We start from the raw sequence: 18,699 nt of genomic DNA, 5'->3' as shown, positions 1-18,699 counted from the left end.
AAGTAAGTCCCAGAGGTGAGGTGATCTATCCAAGCTGCTAAGTGGCCCAGCCAGGATTCAAACCCAGGTCCTCTGATTCTCAATCCAATGCTCCCACATTATACTGTCCAAGTTGTACACTGGGGATGTCCTTCACTGCCTAGCTATTGAAAGGTTTTTTGGGGTTTGGTTTTTTTTTAACCACCATCAGTGATTGTATTCACATAGGGAATTTCCAAGTGAATGAGTTTCCTCTACTAATGCAGGTAGGCACATTCTCTGTAGCTGATAGTTTTGGGGAGCTGCCAAGAGCACTGAGGTTAAGGGATTGGCCCAGGGTCACACAGCCTGTATGTTCCAGACAGCTTCTGATCCCAAAGCTAACCATTAACTGACAACACTAGGGATGGGGAATCCGTGGCCTCGAGACAACATGTGGCCCTCTAGGTGCTCAAGTGAAGCCTTTTGATGGAACCCAGTTTGAATTCAAATGGCTGCACTTGAGGACGTAGAGGACCACACATGTGGCCCCAAGGTCACAGGTTCCCCACCCCTGGACTATGGCATACTGCATCTTGCTATCATCAGGAATAAATGGGGTCACAAATGGGAAAGTTTTCTAAAATGCAAAGAGGTACATAAGTACAATATTCATTATTATTAATTAACTTTAATCACAGACATACTATTAACAAATATTGAATTATCTTTATTATTGCAACGGGGAAGCTCTCTGCTAATGCATCACTGTGGTGTGGAGGTGACCCTGGGAGTTCCTGAAGCCTCTGCCAACAGAGTCTAAACTCTGGCAGGTTGTCCCAGACTGGAAAGGCTTTGAGGATGGGCCCAGTAACAACAGATAATATGAATCAGTTTAGAAGCTAAATGTGGAGAGAAACTCATCACCAGCCTGGGGCTTCGCCTCAAGAAAATCCAGCTTTTTACAGATGAGGAAACTGAGGCCCAGGGAGATCAAAGGATTATAGGATCATAAATGTAGAAGGACCTTAGGGGTGATCTATTCCAACCCTCTCCCTCCCTCTTACAGATGAGTAAACTGAGACCCAGAGAAATTAAATGACTTGACTAAGGTCACACAAGTAGATGCTTTTTGTTTCTGTTTCTCTCACATAGTTGGACAGGAAGGACTCCTGACCCCTATTCCCCACCCCCAGCTTAATCCAGCTTCACTAAAGCCCTTATTAAGATTAGGGGGAATGATGTCAGGGTACTCACTGCAATGGCCTGAAGCCTTTCCTGTTGGAAGGTGGTCTCTACAGAGACTCTGTTAAAAAAAAAAAAAAAGTAGCATGAAGTCATAGACAGGCTTGAATGGACCTCTTAAAATGTGACTGTACCCTTACCCCTTTCCCAAAGAGGTAGCTCCCTAAGGGCAGGGGTCCTCTCTCCTTCCTGCAGCTCAGGATGTCCCATGGCCCAGCAGAACAAGGCCAAGGTGTTCACAAGACTCCCCAAGACGACCTAACCTCTCTGCTGCTTCCTCAACATACTTCCCCTCTCCCTTCGAATGTTACCTCCTCCAGGAAGCTCTCCCAGATTGCTTTGGCAAGAGTTTGCAGTCTTTACCTCCTCCCCATTCTCCTTGCCTTTCTCTTGCCCCTAGGACTGGAGCTCAGAGCATCAGCTGTTTAAGCCAAGTTTTGTTGGGGGTGTAAGCTCAGTTCCATGTGGACAGTCTCGGGCAGGTAAAAGTGAGGACTTCTAAACCTTAGAGTTCTCATGAGGCCCCCCAGGGAACAGCTGGGAATTGAGGTGTGAGACCCAGGCTATCTCGTGCATCTCCGCCACTTCTCCGTGGGATATGTGCTGGGGAGAGCATCCCACCCTCGAAATTGGCCCGGGGTCTGAGCACACCTGTTGTTGACTAACAAAAGGCTGAGAGCACGCCCGGTATTCACGTGCAAACTATGTGGTGGCGGGAGAGCTTAAGTAGGGTCAGGAAAGCCTGAAGGTGCTCTTAGCGCTGAGGGGCCCTTAGAGGACAGAAGGCCCCTCTTCCCTCTCTCCTGTCTTTTTTCTCCCCTCTTCCACTCCCGCTTCCATTCTCTTACTGTAAGATCTTTGCCTCCTTGGGAGATTCCTCTCTCCTCAGGAAGAATTCACCCTGCACATGTAACCAAGACCCTGAATAAAGCCTAACCCTTGTTCGACTCTGGAAAGTCTCTTCTCTCATACGTTTATCCGGTTTGGCCAGCCGAAGACCTGCGATAGGTAAGGTAAGACTCGGGTAGCCCTTAGGCCTCTAGGCCTGACAAAGTTTGACATAATAAAATAGAACCAAGTCATCGCTGCTGGAGCATTCCTCTATCTGCAAAGTGCTTTGAGATCCTCAGTCACAAATCCCCAAAAAGCCCAGGACTGCTTAGTACAGCAACACACCCAGGAGTGACTTTCTGATGAGCAGAAAATGCTGAGTGGTTTAGCTGGGAGATTCTGGTTAGGAGCCAGGGACCCTAATCCTTCCCCTGTTGTGTCTAGTCCCTGACCATCCCAGGCAGACAGACTATCCTAGGGCCCAGATCAGCACAGAGAGCAGGATGACCGTAGCACCTCATTCCTGCCCCTCCTTTCCCCCAAATCCCATAGCAAAATGATCACCACCACCTCTCCCTGCCCTTAGAGCTGAAACTGCAGCTGGCCTTAGGTTATCAATTGCTTCTCTTCCAAAGAACAGATTTGTCCCTAAATTTGTACCTCTCCAGACTCAGGTGTGAGATAGAGGTGAGAAACTGAACCATTGGGGCAGTTCTTTGGTTAGAACAAGAGAACTCTAGATTCAGTGTGGTATAATAAAAAAAAAAAATGCTGCATTTAGGGTCAGAGGGTATAGGGTCAAAACCTGGGTGTCAGAAGGCCTAGGTTTCACGGGATCATCTACTTAGAGCTGGAAAAGAGCTCAGTTGTTATCTGACCCAACCTCCTCATTTTACAGTCTCTAGCTTGGCTCCAAATGTGATGGGATATGATGACCTTGGACAAGTCTCTTCTCCCCAGGTCACAGTTTCCTTCACTGTAAAATGAGTTGTTTGGACCCGATGCCCTGGATCCTGTGATCTGCCCTTCTTTCAGATTCAGGAGTAGGGATCCTAAATCTGGAGAGCCCCAGCCTAGGCTAGAAGCCCGAAGATCGAGTTTTCCTACTGCTGACAAAGTTTTCAGTTGGCAAGGGGCAGTCTCTTCAAAAACAACCAATCTTGTGGGGTGTGGACTAAATCAAGGATTATCATTCCCATTTGATAGATGAAGGAACTGAGACTCAGATCTTAAAAACCAAATAATGCAACCCCTCCTTTTAAAGACAGGGAAACAAAGGGGAAATAATTTGCCCAAAGTCATGCATCAAATTAGAAGCAAAGCTAGAACCCTCGAGGAGGTCAAAGGACCTTCTACGGTCCCATTCAGCTATAAATCTATGATCCTCAAATCTATGTACCTCAGATCTCCAATGACTTGCTCATCCACCAGAAATGGATAAATCCTGTCCTCTTCCAATCTCCTGTATTCTGATGGCTTTCAATTTCCAAGTAAAAGTTCCTATTTAAACACCAGAAACCTGTCCTGGTTGAACTAACTGAATATAGCTACGTCTGCCACATGCCCCCAACAAGACCAAGGCAGACATAATTAGAGGCTTGACAGTTGGCTGGCCCTGTTCAAGCATCCTCCAAATTCTCTGCCCATTACATGGAAAGGAAAACAGACCTAGCATCAGAGATTCTGCAGTTAGGAAGAGCTTGAAATATCTTTGAGGAGCAGCAATTATCTACCTCAGGCCTAGGTGGTCTGTGAGAAGGCTCCATGGAAGCGAGGGAAAATGTTCTAATAGTGAAGGGGAAAGAGAATAAGCATTTATACAGCATCTATTATGTGCTGCGCACTGTGCTAATCACCTTATATTTTTCATTTGATCCTCCCCACAACCCTGGGATGGAAGTGCTGTTATCATTCCCATTTTACAGTTGAGAAAACTGAGACCAAAGTAAAGTGACTTGCCCAGGGTCACACAGCTACTAAGTGTCTGAGGCTGGATTTGAACTCAAGTTCTCCCCTGACTCCAGACTCAACACTATTGTCTCACCTAGACACTTCAACAGTCAGTGCCCAAAGCTGGCTAGACCACAGGGACTCTTACTATCATCTTGACCCAATGGTACTTTCCAGCTAGCAGCCTCATGCCACCCTAATCTCAAATTTCCTTCAGTCAACTCTAAGACACCAACTGGCCGCCAGAGTCACCAAGAGTCACCAGCAAGGGAATGAGTTGGCATATCCCACCACACCTGAGCAAGACATCCTCCTGCCCCTCCCTGAGCCTCAGTCACTGAGACTGTCAGAGCCTGGATTCCAGTCTTGATTCTGCCCCTAACTTAATGTCTCACCTTGGGTGAGTCAATTCCTCTCCTGCATCATGATAGACTAGATGGTGTATGGTATCTAAGGCCTTCCCTGAGCTCTGACATTCTGGGATTCTAAGGGTCCTCCCAGATCTGAAGTTCTATTTCCTGAGGGCCCATGCAGCTGTCACATTCTGTGTCCTAAGATCCCTCCAAGCCCTGATACTCTATATCCTAAGGGCCTCCTAGCTCTGACCTTCTGTTCTAAGGGACCTCTGGGCTTAGAGTGTCTCTGCTCTGACATTCTCTGCTCCAAGGTCTCCCCACCTAGCTCTGATCTGTGTTCTGTGGGTCCCCCAGTTCTACTGTTCTGAGTCCAGGAGTGTAGTTATAAGGCCGGGGGAATGCTGTTTACATGAAGAGCTGCCCTGATGGGAGAAGCCACTGCCTCAGTCGGTCAGGCTTCACCAGACTTTCAAGTCACCACTCCTTTGGAAGGATGAGCTGTTTCTCTGGTTAGCTGCTCAGTGACGGGTCAAGTAGAAAAATAAAAGGATCAGGGAGAAGCTGAGAAAAACTGAAGGCGGAGCTCAAACTGGAACAAGGAAGGCCTTCAGAGCAGGTGAGACTCATTGGGCCTGTGAGATCCGTGGGGCCCATGGGCCAGGGAAAAGCCCCCAGGTAAAGGGCTCCTTCCTGTATGGCAGGGCTCCCAGCCCCAACTTTAGAGCTGGCCAGACCCCCCAAAGTCCAGGCCCCAGCTCCACAGTCAGCCAGGCACAGAGAGTCCATCCTGATTAGGTCAGCACCCAAGAGTCCAACCTTCAGCCTCAGAACCTGCCAGGCCCCCCAGCTCTCCACTCTGCCCATCCCCAGGGAAGCTGCTGATCAGTGATTTATCCGGGGGCCCCCTCTGGGAGGCGGGTGCCCTGGCAACACCACCATTGCCATGACAACGGCGATTACCCGGGCGCGGGGGAGAGGGAGCAGCCCACGGAGAAGATGGGGGGATGGGTTAGCCTCAGGACCCGCCCCACAGCTGCTCCCCCAGCCTCCACCCAGCCCCGCCCACGTCCCCTCCCCCCAGCAAAGAGAAAGCCAAAAAGCTAGAGAACGAGAACCTCTTCTCCTGGCAGGCTACGCTCCCCACTCAGGCCACTCCTGAGCAGCTCCCCGGCCTGACCCCATTACCCACCCTGGACTGGGAGGCTCCAGGTCTGGGCTCAAAGACCCTGCTGCTAGCTAAGCCTCAGTTTCTACAAAGTTCACCTTCTCCAAGAAGTCTCCCCAGAGCTTAGCAGGGGCGGGGTGGGCGCCCTGGAACGCTCCCCGTGGTCCTAGCCAGAGGGCGGAGCCTGATAAATGTTTATTGAATGAAGAATGAATGAACTTCAACCCATCCCACCAGCTGAAGACCCAGTTTAGTCTTTAGTGAAGAATATCCCCCTCCATAAAAAGAGGGGTTTGGAGCAGATCATCTCTAAGAACCCACTTGGTAGGTTATCTTCCCACCTTAGATTAGGAGCAGTTTTTGCCCTTCTTTATATCCCCAGCCTTTAGCACACAGTAGGTGATTAAGCACTTAGTAGGAGATAATGAACCTGGTTGACTTTGAAGGTCCCTCAGGGCTAAATTTCTCCAATTATTTTACCCAGTGAAAGTCCTGGGGAAGTAGGGAGGGCCAGAGCTGACAGATTCCAAATTGACACCCGCCCAGAAAGGTTGTGCAATGTGCCCAAGGTCACTCAGCTCGGTGGGTGGGGACTGGAAGGGGCTATTCTGGCCAGAGTTAGTCTGGCTCAGACCAGCCCCAAGTCCAGGAGTGAGCCCAGCTACCCTGCCCTGAGCCAGCCTCCCTGAATGAGGGAGGCTGCAAAGGGGGAGAAAGGACTGAGGGCACTAGGGGAGAATCTGGACACATTCCTATGTTAATTATTGAGAGGAAACAGCTGCCTCGACCTGGGATAGACCTGATTAAGGAGTCCGGGGAGGGGGGGCGGGGAATGTCTGCTACAGAGGGGAGCTCTCCACCAGGCTGAGGAGTCGAAGCTCTAAACAGAGGGCAGGAAACGTGCCACACAATTCTCTTTCCTGGCACGGAAAACCAGGAGTTCCAGTGCCCAAAGTCCTGCATGACATCGACCCCATTTCCACTCTTACAGAGAATGTCCCCCAAGAAGGATTTCCCTTTGGGGCACCTGATTCCAAGAGTTGGGAACTAATCTGCACTGGAAGATCTGGGAACTCACAAGTGGCTGATGGGACTCTAGGGAGTCCTCGGTCCAGAGGGTCTTAGCCTAGGCTCTGGGGACTGCTTTAAAATACTTTGATACTGTATTTCAATTTTACTAGTTTCCTTCATAATCTTGTGTATTTTATTTTATGCATTTAAAAACATGATTCTAAGAGGTCCGTAGGCTTCATCGGAATGATTGTCAAAGGGAACCCAGGACACAAAAAAGATTAAGGTATCTGGGCTAATACAACCTTCTCATTTTACAGATGGGAAAACTGGGGCCCAGAAAGGGACAACAATTTGCCCAGTACCTAAATAATAGAGAATTTAAATCCAGGTTCAGATGGCGATGTTCTTGACTTGGGATTGAGGTGGGTCTCCAGCTGGTGGGGTGGGGTCTGTATTTCATTCATTCATTCATTCATTCATTCATTCATTCATTCATTCATTCTGTACTAATTTATCAGGCTTCTACTTCTGGGAAGACCCAAGAGCCAGAGGGTGGACTGAGGTCCATCCTTGCCCCTTAGCCAGGAGAGCTCAGGATAAACTCTAGGAAGACTTCCTGGAGGAAGTAAGCCTTGAAGAAACTTTTTTAGGGCCTAGAAAAAGGTAGGGATTTGCACAACTTTACCAACAGCGAAGCCAGAATAATCCCTACCCTTCATTCCACTAAGCCTGCCGGCCCAAAGCCTGTAATTGGAAAATTCTTGTTGTTTAGTTGTTTTCAGACATGTCCAACTCTTCCTGACCCCTTTTGGGGTTTTCTTGGCAAAGATACTGGAGCGGTATGCCATTTCCTTCTCCAGCCCTTTCTACAGATGAAGAAACTGAGGCAGGCAGGGTTAAGTGACTTGTCCATAGTCAGCCCCCCATGAAGAAGACACTTCCTGACTCCTAGTCTAGCGTTCTGTGCACTATGGCGCCACCTAGACCCCCCCCCCCCCAACTGGATAATTACAGATGAGAAAATCACAGACTGGGAAGGGAAAGGCCCTGTCCAAGGTCACAGTGCTTGGTACAGCGAAAAGGGCCTTGCTTCTGAAATCAGAGGAACTAGGTTCAAATCCCACCTATGCTGCTTACTGACTGTTAACTTGTCTCAGTCACTTGCATAGGAATCCCCTAAGAAGGACCCAGTCTGTTGCTTCCAGAAATTTCTGGGGCTCCCAGTTGCCTCGGGAGGCCAATTTAAACTCCACTGCCTGCCATTCAAGGTCTTCTACAACCAACGGTTAGCTGAAAGACTACTGAAAGTCTTTGTGCTTCACTTTCTTTATCTGTAAATGCTCTTTGGTCCAGCAGGAAAAGTACACTAGCCCTTACCACCTATGTGACCTTAGATATGTCAACTTACTTTTCTGGACTTCAGTTTCTTCATCTGTAAAATAAGACAGTTGGTGGACTATTTGACTTGGTTCTAGACCTGTTGCTTTAAGAGTCCAAAGACATAATATGTGTGAAGTACTTTGCAAAACCACAAAGCTTTATCTCAATGTCAGCTGCTAAGATGAACACCCTACCTTTGACCCAGCAATATCACTCACTACTAGGTCTATTTCCGAAGATGACTAGGGAAAATGGAAAAGAACCTACCTGGCCTCAAATATTTTATAGCAGTTCTCTTTGTGGTGGCAAAGAATTGGAATTTGTGTGGATGTCCGTCAGTTGGGGAATGGCTAAAGGAGACATGGTATATGCTCATGATGGAATATTACTCTGCTATAAGAAATGATGAGCTCAATGATCTTAGAAAAGCATGGAGAGACCTCCACAAGAATTAACAAAGAGCAGAATAAGCAGAACCAAGAGAACATTGTATACAGTAACAACAGCATTGTTTTAAGAATAACTGAGCAACCAAGGCGTTCTATTATAAATGCTCAAATAAATCTCAAAGATTCTGTAAAGGAAGATGCTGTTTGAATCCAGAAAATGTTACTGTGGTGTAGGAAGTGATGATGAAAAATATGGAAAAGATAGACTTATGAAGGAACATGCTTCCACATCAAGACAAACAGATGACAGGACATAAGTATAATATGTTTTTACATATTTGTGTATGAGTGTATATGTATAGATATCTATATATATGTATGTTACATATGCATATATAACATACATACATATATTTATATGTATATAAATATATATCCTTCTTTGGGAGGGAAAAAAATAAAGTAGAAAAAGCACAGCAGAAAACAGGAAAACCAACAGGGAACTAAAGAAAAGTTGGGTAGCTCTGAAAACAATAAGTAATAGTTATTATACAGGTTTTCTTGAAATGGAAATTTATTACTTTATATTGAATCCTCTCTTATGGCCAACTACATATTTTTTTATTTCCATTGCATATTCAAGTGTAAAATTTTAAAAACTGACAAAAAAAAAATGATTAGCACCCTATATTTCCATGGGCAGCTAAGTGGTGCCATAATACATAGAGCGCAGGAACTAAAGTCTGAAGACTCATCTTCCTGAGTTCAAATCCGGCCTCAGACACTCACTAGCTGAGTGACCCTGGGCAAGTCACTTAACTCAAGATTGCCTCAGTTTCCTCATCTACAAAATGAGCTGGAGAAGGAAATGGCAAACCACTCCAGTACATTTGTGTCATGAAGAGTTGGACACAACCGAAATGACTAAAAATTTATTTCCAGCCTTATCTCATATTTTTCTCCATCACTCTTTTCATTGTGACAAAACAGAAGGCCCTCTCAGCCCCCACCAGTCCACTGTCTTTATTAAAACACTTTCCTGTGCTTGGAATGCCTTTCCCCTCTCTGATTACTAGCTGGTCTTTAAAATCTAGGGTTAATTGTCATCTCTACCAGGAAGCCTTCCATGACTGCTTCTTAGGCAATAATTTTCTCCTAGGACCTTGAATAACTTTGCCCTAGGATCTCACATAGCATTGTGAACTTCATTAATGCATTTATTATGTAATATTGTATATCACAATGAGGAGGGTTGGTAAAGAGAAGGGTCCTCAGGAATCTTAATGCTGATTGAACTACATGTAATCACAGAAAGTTAATGCTGGAGATCAGAGAGAGAAATTCAGTACAACCTTTAACACAAGGGCTAAGGTGTGGAGCAGAAAGGAACCTCAGAAGTCATCTTGTCCAAACCTCTTATGTGACAGGTGAGGCACCTCTGGGGCCCAGGAAAGGGGAATGACTGGCTCAGTGTCATACAACTAATACTAAAAGCTAACTAACATTTAGATAGCACTTACTGTGTGCCAGGCACTGTGCTAAACACTTCACAGGTATTATCTCAATTGATTTTCACAACAACTCTGGGAGGTAGGTGCTAATATTATCCCCATTTTTCAGATAAGAAAACTGAGGAAAATAAAGGTTTAAGTGAATTGCTCAGTCACAGGTCTAGTAAATATCTGAGGCAGGATTTAAATTCAGTTCTACATGAGTACAGGCCCATCTAGTAAGTGTGGAAGATAAAATTTATACCCAAGACTTCTTGTCTACCCCACCATGGTGCCCCTAAGGCTCCAGTAAGCTCCTTGAAGGCAAGAATTGTTTTACTTTTGGCTCTGTATGTACAGTGGCTGGTACATAGTAGGTGTTTATTTGACTCTGTATGCCCAGTGCCTGGCACACAGTAGGTACATAAGGGGCAGAAAGTGGTAGCCCCCTGCTGGTCACAGACTTATCTCTTCTCTGTCCCCTTCTCTGTCCTCAAAGGCTACCATCCTAGCTCAGGACTTCATAACTGGTCTATTGCTGTCGCCTCTGCAGCCTCCAGTCCTTCTCCAGCCACAGTTCCCTAAGCAACGCTCAGGAAGCACAGTTCTGACTGTGTCACCACCTGACCAAAAAGTTCTTGTACTCTCTACTGCCTCTTTGATGAAATGCAAACTCCCGTCTAGATTTCAAAGCCCACCATGCCCTGGCTCCCGCTGACCTCTCCAGACTGTTACCCATTAACTGGCCTTTTTGCTATTTTCGTACAGAAGGGAGAGCTCCAAGTCTCCTGTCTCCAAGCTCAAGCTGTACCTCAAGCTTGGAATATATACTCTCTCCTCACCCAGGACCCTTAGAATCCCAAGCTTCTTTCTTCCAAAACTTGGTTCAAGCACCTCAGCCTGCAGGAAGCCTGACCAACCCTGGATACCCTCAGACGGTGGAAACTCTTCCACCCCTCGAAAATGACCTTGTATTCCTTTTTTGTATAATCTGTCCTTTATTTATATGGGTGCATTCTTTCTCCAATATGGCACCTAATCAACTAACAAATGTTGATCATTTGAAGAGTAACTTGGACTGATTAGAACAGCCTCCCTGACAGGAGGTCACCAGCTTCTGTGACAAGGCACTCTCTTACACTCAAGGTAACCAACTCCTCCGTAGCCTATGTGCTTGCCTGCCTGCCTGTGGTAGCCCCCCGAAGCTATTAATATCTTTTATCTACTTAAAAAAACATGTATTAAGTATCTACTACTGATACTATGTCCCATAGGGTAGCTAGTGGTGCAGTGGATAAAGTACCAGGCCTGGAGCCAGAAAACTCATCTTCCTGAGTTCAAATCCAGCCTCAGACACTTAGTAGGTGTGTGACCCTAGGCATGTCACTTAAACCTGTTTGCCTCAGTTTCCTCATCTGTAAAATGAGCTGGAGAGGAAATGGCAAACCATTCCAGTATCTCTGTCAAGAAAGCCCCAAATGGGACCACGAGGAATCAGACACAATTTAAAAAATGACACAACATTGATAGTATACTTCAAATGAGCAGCTAGATGGCACAGTGGAAAGAGTATTGGACTTGAGATCAGGAAGACCTGAATTCTCATGCTTTCTCAGACTTACTAGTTGGGTCACCCAGGGCAAACTGTCTCAGTTTCCTCATCTGTAAAATGGAGGTAATAACGGTACCTCCCTCCCCAGGGTTGCAGTGAGGATCAAAAGAGATAATGCATATAAAGTGCTCTGAAAACCTATTTAAAGGCTAGCAATTCTGACTGGGCATGCACAAAGACAAAAACCAAAAAAGGTGCCTGCTTTCAAAAGGGCTTCCTGAAACCCAGAGACCATCCAGGGGTTTGGACAATTTGATGATTCTAAGGTCTCTTTTGGCTTTCATTTGCCTTGATACTATGAAGTTCAATAAATGTTAAGACTCAGAGTGAGATTACAGAGAAATAGTCCCTGACCTCCAGAAGCTCTGTAAAGTAAAGATAAGACAACACAGATAACTCTTAATACACAACATTGCAAGATAAGTGTGTAGAGCTCTTCCTTATTTCAAACTGAAATCCTGTCCCCTGGTAACTTCTTCCTACATTATTAATACACATAGACACACACAAGATAATATTCAAAAAGCTATATTATTCCTCTTTCACTTCAGGTAGGGGAAATTAACCAATCACTTTCCTCCCAACTCTTCTCTCTTCCACTCTACCAATCAAGGAGTATTTAAGCACCAATAGTTTGCCAGGCACTACAAGGAGCTGAGAACACAAAGACAAGAAAAAAATCCTACTAGCCCTCAAGGAACTTACATCCTTTTTGGAGGATGGAGTCACAGATAATGTAGGCAGATAGGAAAAAGATGAATTCACAGTGGCGTGTAGAGCAGCAGCCTTAGTAAATTGCAGAGTGTAGGAAAGGCTTCTTGTAGGAAGTGGCAGAAGTTGAGCCTTAAACAGAGCTGGGGTTCCAAGAGGCCAAGCAAGTAAACAAGCATTTATTTAGGGTCTCTCATGTACCAAGCACTAAGTACTAATGATCTAAAGAAAAGCAAAAATGGACTAGAGTTGAGAAGAGAATTCCATACAGGAAGGGGCAACAGGGAAAATTTGTACCTAAAGATTAAACATTCCTGTTATACAAGTGAGAAAATTTGAGACCCTAAAAGGTCAGGTGGTTTGCTCAGGTTTATAAAGCTGGTCAGGGACAGATTTTAAAATCCAAATTTCCCAATTCCCAATCCAAGAGGCATCATCTGGTCATCCCAGTCCTGGTTACCTAGTACCTATATGTCTAGGATTGTCTCCCCCTTTAGAATATAAACCCCTTGAGGGCAGGAACTGTGTCTAGTGCCTAACAGTGCATGGTACACAGCAAGAGTCTAGTAAATGCTTGCTGAATGATGCATAAAGCATCCAATTATAAAACGACTAATCTTTTTATAGAGCTTTAGGGATAGAAGGGTAACAATTGGCACAGGGAACTCCCAGAAGAGAAAACTCCCCTTGCCAATACAGGTTTAGCACCTTGTAGAACATAGTCTAGAGTACTTAGAGGTTTAGTGACTCACCCTGGGTCACAGAGCCAGTTAGTATACAGCAGGAGTAGAACTTGATTCCCCCATCTTCTTGGCCCTGGGACCATCTGAAATTCTACTCTGTCGCACTGACTTTGTATTTATTTATGAATGTATTTCCACATATTTCACTCTAAAGTTTATAAAATGCTTTCCACAGAATTATGGATATGATTGATAGTGATTAATTCCCCCAATAATAACTATTGATAGTGCCCTTGGCACTATGGAGCTAGCTTCTGCTCCCAGGCCTAGGGGGCCTTCTCATTTGGACTCCAGGATCCCATGATCCCCTTATCTTCCGTGGTCATGGGACACGCTCAAGCTGTGGTCTTTCATGAATGAAGGAAAAGACTCCAGCTCATCTCTCCTGCTGATCCAGTTTCTGAGTTTCTGTCTCCTACAATAGATGCCCAATATTCCTCCCACCTCTGCTGGTTGAAATCTCTAACTTTCTTTCCAGACCCAGCTCAAATGTTATGAACTACAAGAAGGCTTCCAGGATTGCTATCCCATGTTCCCTGCAACCCAGCCAGTAGTGATCCCTACTTTCGGAAATGGTCTCATCATCTCTGGACAGTGAGCTCCCTATGTGGAGGAATTGACTTTTAATAGATCTTTGCAGGTCCCTCTCTTATCCAAGTCTGTCCTTCACCTGATACCAAAATGCCCTTCCTAAAGCATGTCAGTACTAGCAAGGGTTCCCTAGTACCTCCCAAACGAAATCCAAACTGCTCAGCTGCGCAGGGAATACCTTTTAAACTCTCAATCCAATCTACCTGTCTGGCCTTTTTTTTTTCTCCATTTGGCTCATTCACATGCTAAGTTCTGGCCAAACTGGATAGCTCCCAGATTTCAATCTACCTTCAAGTCTCAGTTCAATCAGGTAGATCAACCCCCTTGCTTGGAAATGTCCTCCCCTTTTTCACCTGTTGAAACCTTTCTCTTTGCCCATCAGATGCCACCTGCCATCTCCTCCTTGAAGCCTTCTCTGATACCACCCTACCCTCCATCCTCTCCTCTTCATATTTCCCTGGAGTTCTTTGTCTGGGTTTCTTTTGTCTCTAATACAGTTTAACGTGTGCATTTGGAATCCCCTTTATTAGACTATAAGCTCCCAGAAGACAGGGCTGGGGCTGAATCTATGTCTCATCAGATGGAATGGAAATACAGACACTTGGTAAATGCCGAACCTAACTAAATGTGCATCCCAGTAAAGGGCTAGACGCTGAGGACTGGGCTAAAGTGGGGGTTCTATGCCATATTCTCTGTAGGTCTCAGCTCAGTCATACATTGGGACTCCTGGCTGACTTTTGCAGCAAGCCCTGAGGTAAACAAGGGAGGAAAAGATGAGACTGGGTTGGGCTGCTCTCTCCCTCCAGGGCCCCAAGGCTCAGGGCTGGGTTCCCTCCGGGATAGGGCTTTGTCTGCTTGTCAGGAGTTTCTAAAGCAAAAGGGGCCAAGTTTCAGGGAAAGCCAAGGGTGGGGCCTCCTCAGTCATGGGGTGAGAGGACTAGAGAAGGTTCCTAGAATCACCAACTCAAATATGGAAAGCAACTTAAGAGATAAAGCAGCTCATTTTATAGAGAGGGAAACTGAGGCCCTGATTGAAAAAGGATCACATGGAAATTCAGGGGCAGGGCAAGGCAGAACCCACATTTCTGGACTTCCCAGTTACAACACCACTCTCAGAGATTCAGGTTTGCTTGGATGGGACTACGGTTTAGCCAGAGATCCCAAAGTGCCTTTCTAAAAGCTGGGAGCTCAAGGTACCACACATCTCAGGTTGAAAGTTCCTCGAGAAATGCCCAGAGGCATTGGGCAGGAGAGTTCCGCCCAGCTCAAGAGCAAGCCCTTCTAAAAGGGCTTCCTAGGAAGCAGGGCCACCACCCAAACTGGAAAGGGGCTGGCCTGTCGTTCTCTAAGTAGAGACAAGAAAAGGGAATGAACCCATGGGGAGGAGGGTAGAGGGAGGAGAGCTAGCATCTCTATCGGCCTCAATTTCTTTCTCTGCAAAATAAATCTATAAACCTCTATTCAAATCTCACCTTCTCCAAGAGACTTCCCAGTTTTTCACTCTCTCCCCCACCCCAGTGCCTTCCTTTTGAGTTGACCTCCTACTCTGTATATATCTTGTATGGACATCCTTATGTTCATGCTGTCTTTCCCCATTAGGATGTGAGCTCCTTTGAGGGAAGAGCCCATGTTTTTGCCTCTCTTTGAATATCCAATGCTTAACACCGTGCCTGGCACATAGTAGGTCCTTAATATTGTTGACTGAGTGGGAAGGAATTAGCCCGTGACTCTACGTGAAAGCATGAGGGAGGGAAGGAGCCAATGATTCTCTCAGCAGTGATGAGGAGGTGGCCATCACTCTATGAGGACTGATGGGAGAGGCTGCCCATGAATTAACAAGCATTTACTCCTGAGAGGAATCCGGGCTGGGGGAGGGGTCATGGCATGTTGCCATTAAGGGGAGAGGGTGGTGTGTTAGCCTATGGTTCTTTGGGGAGGCAGGAAAAGGGGAGAAGGTTCCTGACTTTACAGTCAGAGCTTTCAGGAAGGGAGGTAGGTCTAGACTCTAGGAAGAAGGATGGGGAGGAGTAAGATCATAGATTAATGGGGAAGGGTGAGGATGGAGATGGAGATAAGGATGGGGTTGAGAAAAGAGTGGGGAGGGATCTTGGCTTGAAAGGCCTAAGACTGCAGAAGCTCCGGGCCTCCCCTTCCCCAAGAGCAACTAAGGCCGAGCCTGTGTAGTCTCCCTGAATTTCAGAACACCTGTGCCTGGTGGGAGATCAGGGAGAAGGGGGGACCCACGGACCCTGCCCTTGAGTATTAAAGAGGATGTGGCCCAGAGTAGGGTATAGCTCCCGCCATCACTTTCCCCACCTTTAAGCAGCGTCTTCCAGGAGCATCGGCGGGAAAACCGCCAGGCCCACCACCACCTGCGGGAAGTCCCTCATACCCCACCCTCAGGGGTGCAATGGGGGCAGCCGCCAAGGGGTGGGGCTAGTCACTGACAGCCTCAGCCACAAGAAGCAGACACGGGTTATTATACCAGGCCCTTTCGCCATGGAGGGAGAGTGAGGGGGCCCCCCATGCCCGGAGCCCCAGACTCCAGGTTTCCAAACCTTCAGTCTGCGAACCGACCCCTGTTTCCTGGACCCTCCGCCCCAAGGCGCCCGGTCTCCTGGTTCCCGACATTTAGTTACCGGATCCTCAGACCACCGCCACCCCCAGCCCTAAGACACCCCAGGCCCTGAACCCCCAAAGTCCAGATCCTCCAGCCTTTGGACCTCCAGATCCCCAACACCCCCAGACCCAGGCTACTCACTCCATGGTTCCCGCAGTCCGGGCGTCTGAGGCTGGCAAGAGGAGGAGAAGGAGGGGGGGGAAGAGGCAGCGGCGGTCAGGGAGGGGCTGGGGGAGGGTGGGGCGAGGGGGGAGCAGCCTCGGGGGCTGAGGGCTGGGCCCCCGGGGCGGGGGCGGCGGCCAGGCCCAGGTGGAGAGCGGCGGGGAGGAGCCAGAGCCGAGATCTAGCGCCCGAGATGCCCCCCGCGCCCGCTGCGCCCTCACTCCCCACCGGCTAGCGCAGGGGCGCGGGGCTGGTCCGGGATGCGGGGCGCGGGGGCGGGGGCAGGAGGAGGTTCCGAGGCATCGCAGCCGGGAGAGAAGGGGAGGGAGGGGAGGAAAAGGAGCGGTGTTATTGTCCGGGGCGGGCGGAGGCACGGAACGAGGGAGCAGGCGAGCGCGCGCGGGGGAGGGCTGAGCTGCGGTGGGCTGGGCTGGGTTGGGGCTGGGGCTGGGGCTGGGGCTGGGCCGGGGCTCGGGAGCGGTACGACGCCGCCTCCTGCAGGCCACCGGCCATCACTACAACCTGCCCACTCCCCACCCCAGTCCCTATCCCTCAAAGCGTCCCCCCCCATACACATCACCCCGTGGAAAGTCTTTCCTCCGGTATAGTCTGCAAATAACCCTTTGTATCCATGTTCTAGGGAGCTCTTCCCTGAGGATAGGCGCATCTCTCTGCAGGATTTTACAGAGGAGGGAAACTGAGGCCCAAAATGGGGAAAGGAACTTAGCCAAAGGGGAGCAAGGAATTATAAAATCCCTGAAACTCTTGAGACCTCAAAGGGTCCAATTTGTATCCTTACAGCAATCTCCTTAAATATCCCCTGGCACCAACTTGCTGTGTCATCTTTGCTGCCTCAGTTTCCTCAAATGAAGAGGTCGCCAGCCAAAGTGGGAATTTTTTCTTACTAGATTCCTCATATTTGTTGCAAAGGCTTTGTTTTTCTTGTTTTCTGTATGGGTGGAGTGGTAAGAGACAAGCACAGATGGGGATTAGGTAGCAAAATGAAAAGAAGGTAATTTAAGGTATCTTTTTTTTTTTTTAATGAAGAGAAAAGAACAGAAAGAAGCAAATCTTTGCTTTACAAATATTAACACATTTGATCCTGAAACAACCATAGGTGCTATTATCAGAGTCCCTGTTTTAAAGATAAGGAAGCTGAGGCAGACCGAGGTTAAATGACTTTCCCAGATAGTAAGTATCTTGAGTCAGATAGTAAGTATCTTAGGTCACAATTGGACTCAAATCTTCCTGACTGTAAGTCTGCCTAGACGGGAGGTCTCTACCACTGAACAACTGGCTATTTTATTTGGGGTTTATGTCCAGAATAAAAAGCAAGAATAATTTTAAAATTAACTGAAAGTTGATGGTGGATCTTTCAGGTACTTCTTTAGACATCTCTTTGATATACCCCCTTCTCTCTGACACTCTCACCATCCAGGTTGGGTAGCCTCATGCCTGGGCAATTACATCCTGCTGGCTGAATTCTCTGCCTCAAGTCTCTCTGCACATCCACCACATAATCACCAAACTGATTTCCCATCACAGTTTTGACCATGTCACCCCCTACTCATTTTTTTTTTTGCAAACTGTTTCTTCTTTCAATTACAGTTTGCAAAAGGAAAAAACCATGAATAAAAATAAAGAAAATGAAAATAATCTGCTTCGATCTGCATTCAGACTCCAATTCTTTCTCCAGATGTGGACAGCATCATGAGTCTTTTGGAATTGTCTTGGATCATTGCATTGCTGAGAAGAGCTAAGTCAGTCATAATTGATCATCTCACAATGTTGCTGGTTCTGCTCACTTTCCTTTGCATCAGTTTGTGTAAGTCCAGGTTTTTCTCAAATCTGCCTGCTTGTCATTTCTTATAGCATAATAGTATTCCATTACATTCATATACCACAAGTTATTCAGCCACTCCCCAATTGATGGGCATCCTCTCAATTTCCAATTCTCTGCCACCACAAAAAGAGCTACTATAAATATTTTTGTCCATGTGGGTCCATTCCGTTTTTTCATGATCTCTTTGGGATACAGTCCTAGTAGTGGTATTGCTAGATCAAAGAATATTCACAATTTGATTGCCCTTTGGGCATAGTTCCAAATTGCTCTTCTGAATCATAGGATCAGGTCACAACTTCGCCAACAATGCATTAGAGTTCCAGTTTTCCTACACAGGATCAAACGTTTCCGGTGACTGTCCCTCCCCAGCATGGCTGAAATTCTTTCCCTCATCTCTGCCTCCCAGATTCCCTGGCTTCCTTATCATCCCAGCTAAAATCCCACCTTCTGAAGAAGCTTTTCCCAGTCCCTCAGTGTCAGTGGATACCCTCAGTTGATTATCTCCAACTTAATATGCTTCTCTCTTGTTTGCATATAGTTGTTTGCATGCTGCTGCCCCCAACAGACTCTGCGCTATTTGAGGTCAAGGACTGTTTTTTGCCCTTCTTATATCCCCATGCTTACCCTGGCATACAGCAG

General features: G+C 47.0%; 1 protein-coding gene across 2 annotated transcripts in view; it reads right to left on the bottom strand.

Annotated features, from left to right (window-relative positions):
- The window catches only part of PALM (paralemmin), a 29,986-nt gene extending 13,360 nt beyond the window's left edge, over window positions 1-16,626 (bottom strand). For both annotated transcript variants that reach the window (XM_072601741.1, XM_072601742.1), the window contains exons 1-2: window positions 16,197-16,626; window positions 1,216-1,264 (exon numbers count right to left, since the gene is read on the bottom strand). In XM_072601741.1, coding sequence (XP_072457842.1) covers window positions 1,216-1,264; window positions 16,197-16,201 — 54 coding nt within the window. In that variant the 5' untranslated portion in view covers window positions 16,202-16,626. The remainder of the gene's footprint in view (window positions 1-1,215; window positions 1,265-16,196) is intronic.
- Between the last annotated feature and the right edge of the window lie 2,073 nt (window positions 16,627-18,699).

This window comes from Notamacropus eugenii, chromosome 4, assembly GCF_028372415.1.
Source record: "Notamacropus eugenii isolate mMacEug1 chromosome 4, mMacEug1.pri_v2, whole genome shotgun sequence".
NCBI lineage: Eukaryota > Metazoa > Chordata > Mammalia > Diprotodontia > Macropodidae > Notamacropus > Notamacropus eugenii.
Note: the sequence above shows the minus strand (reverse complement) of the source record. Positions and strands in the feature narration are given on the sequence as shown.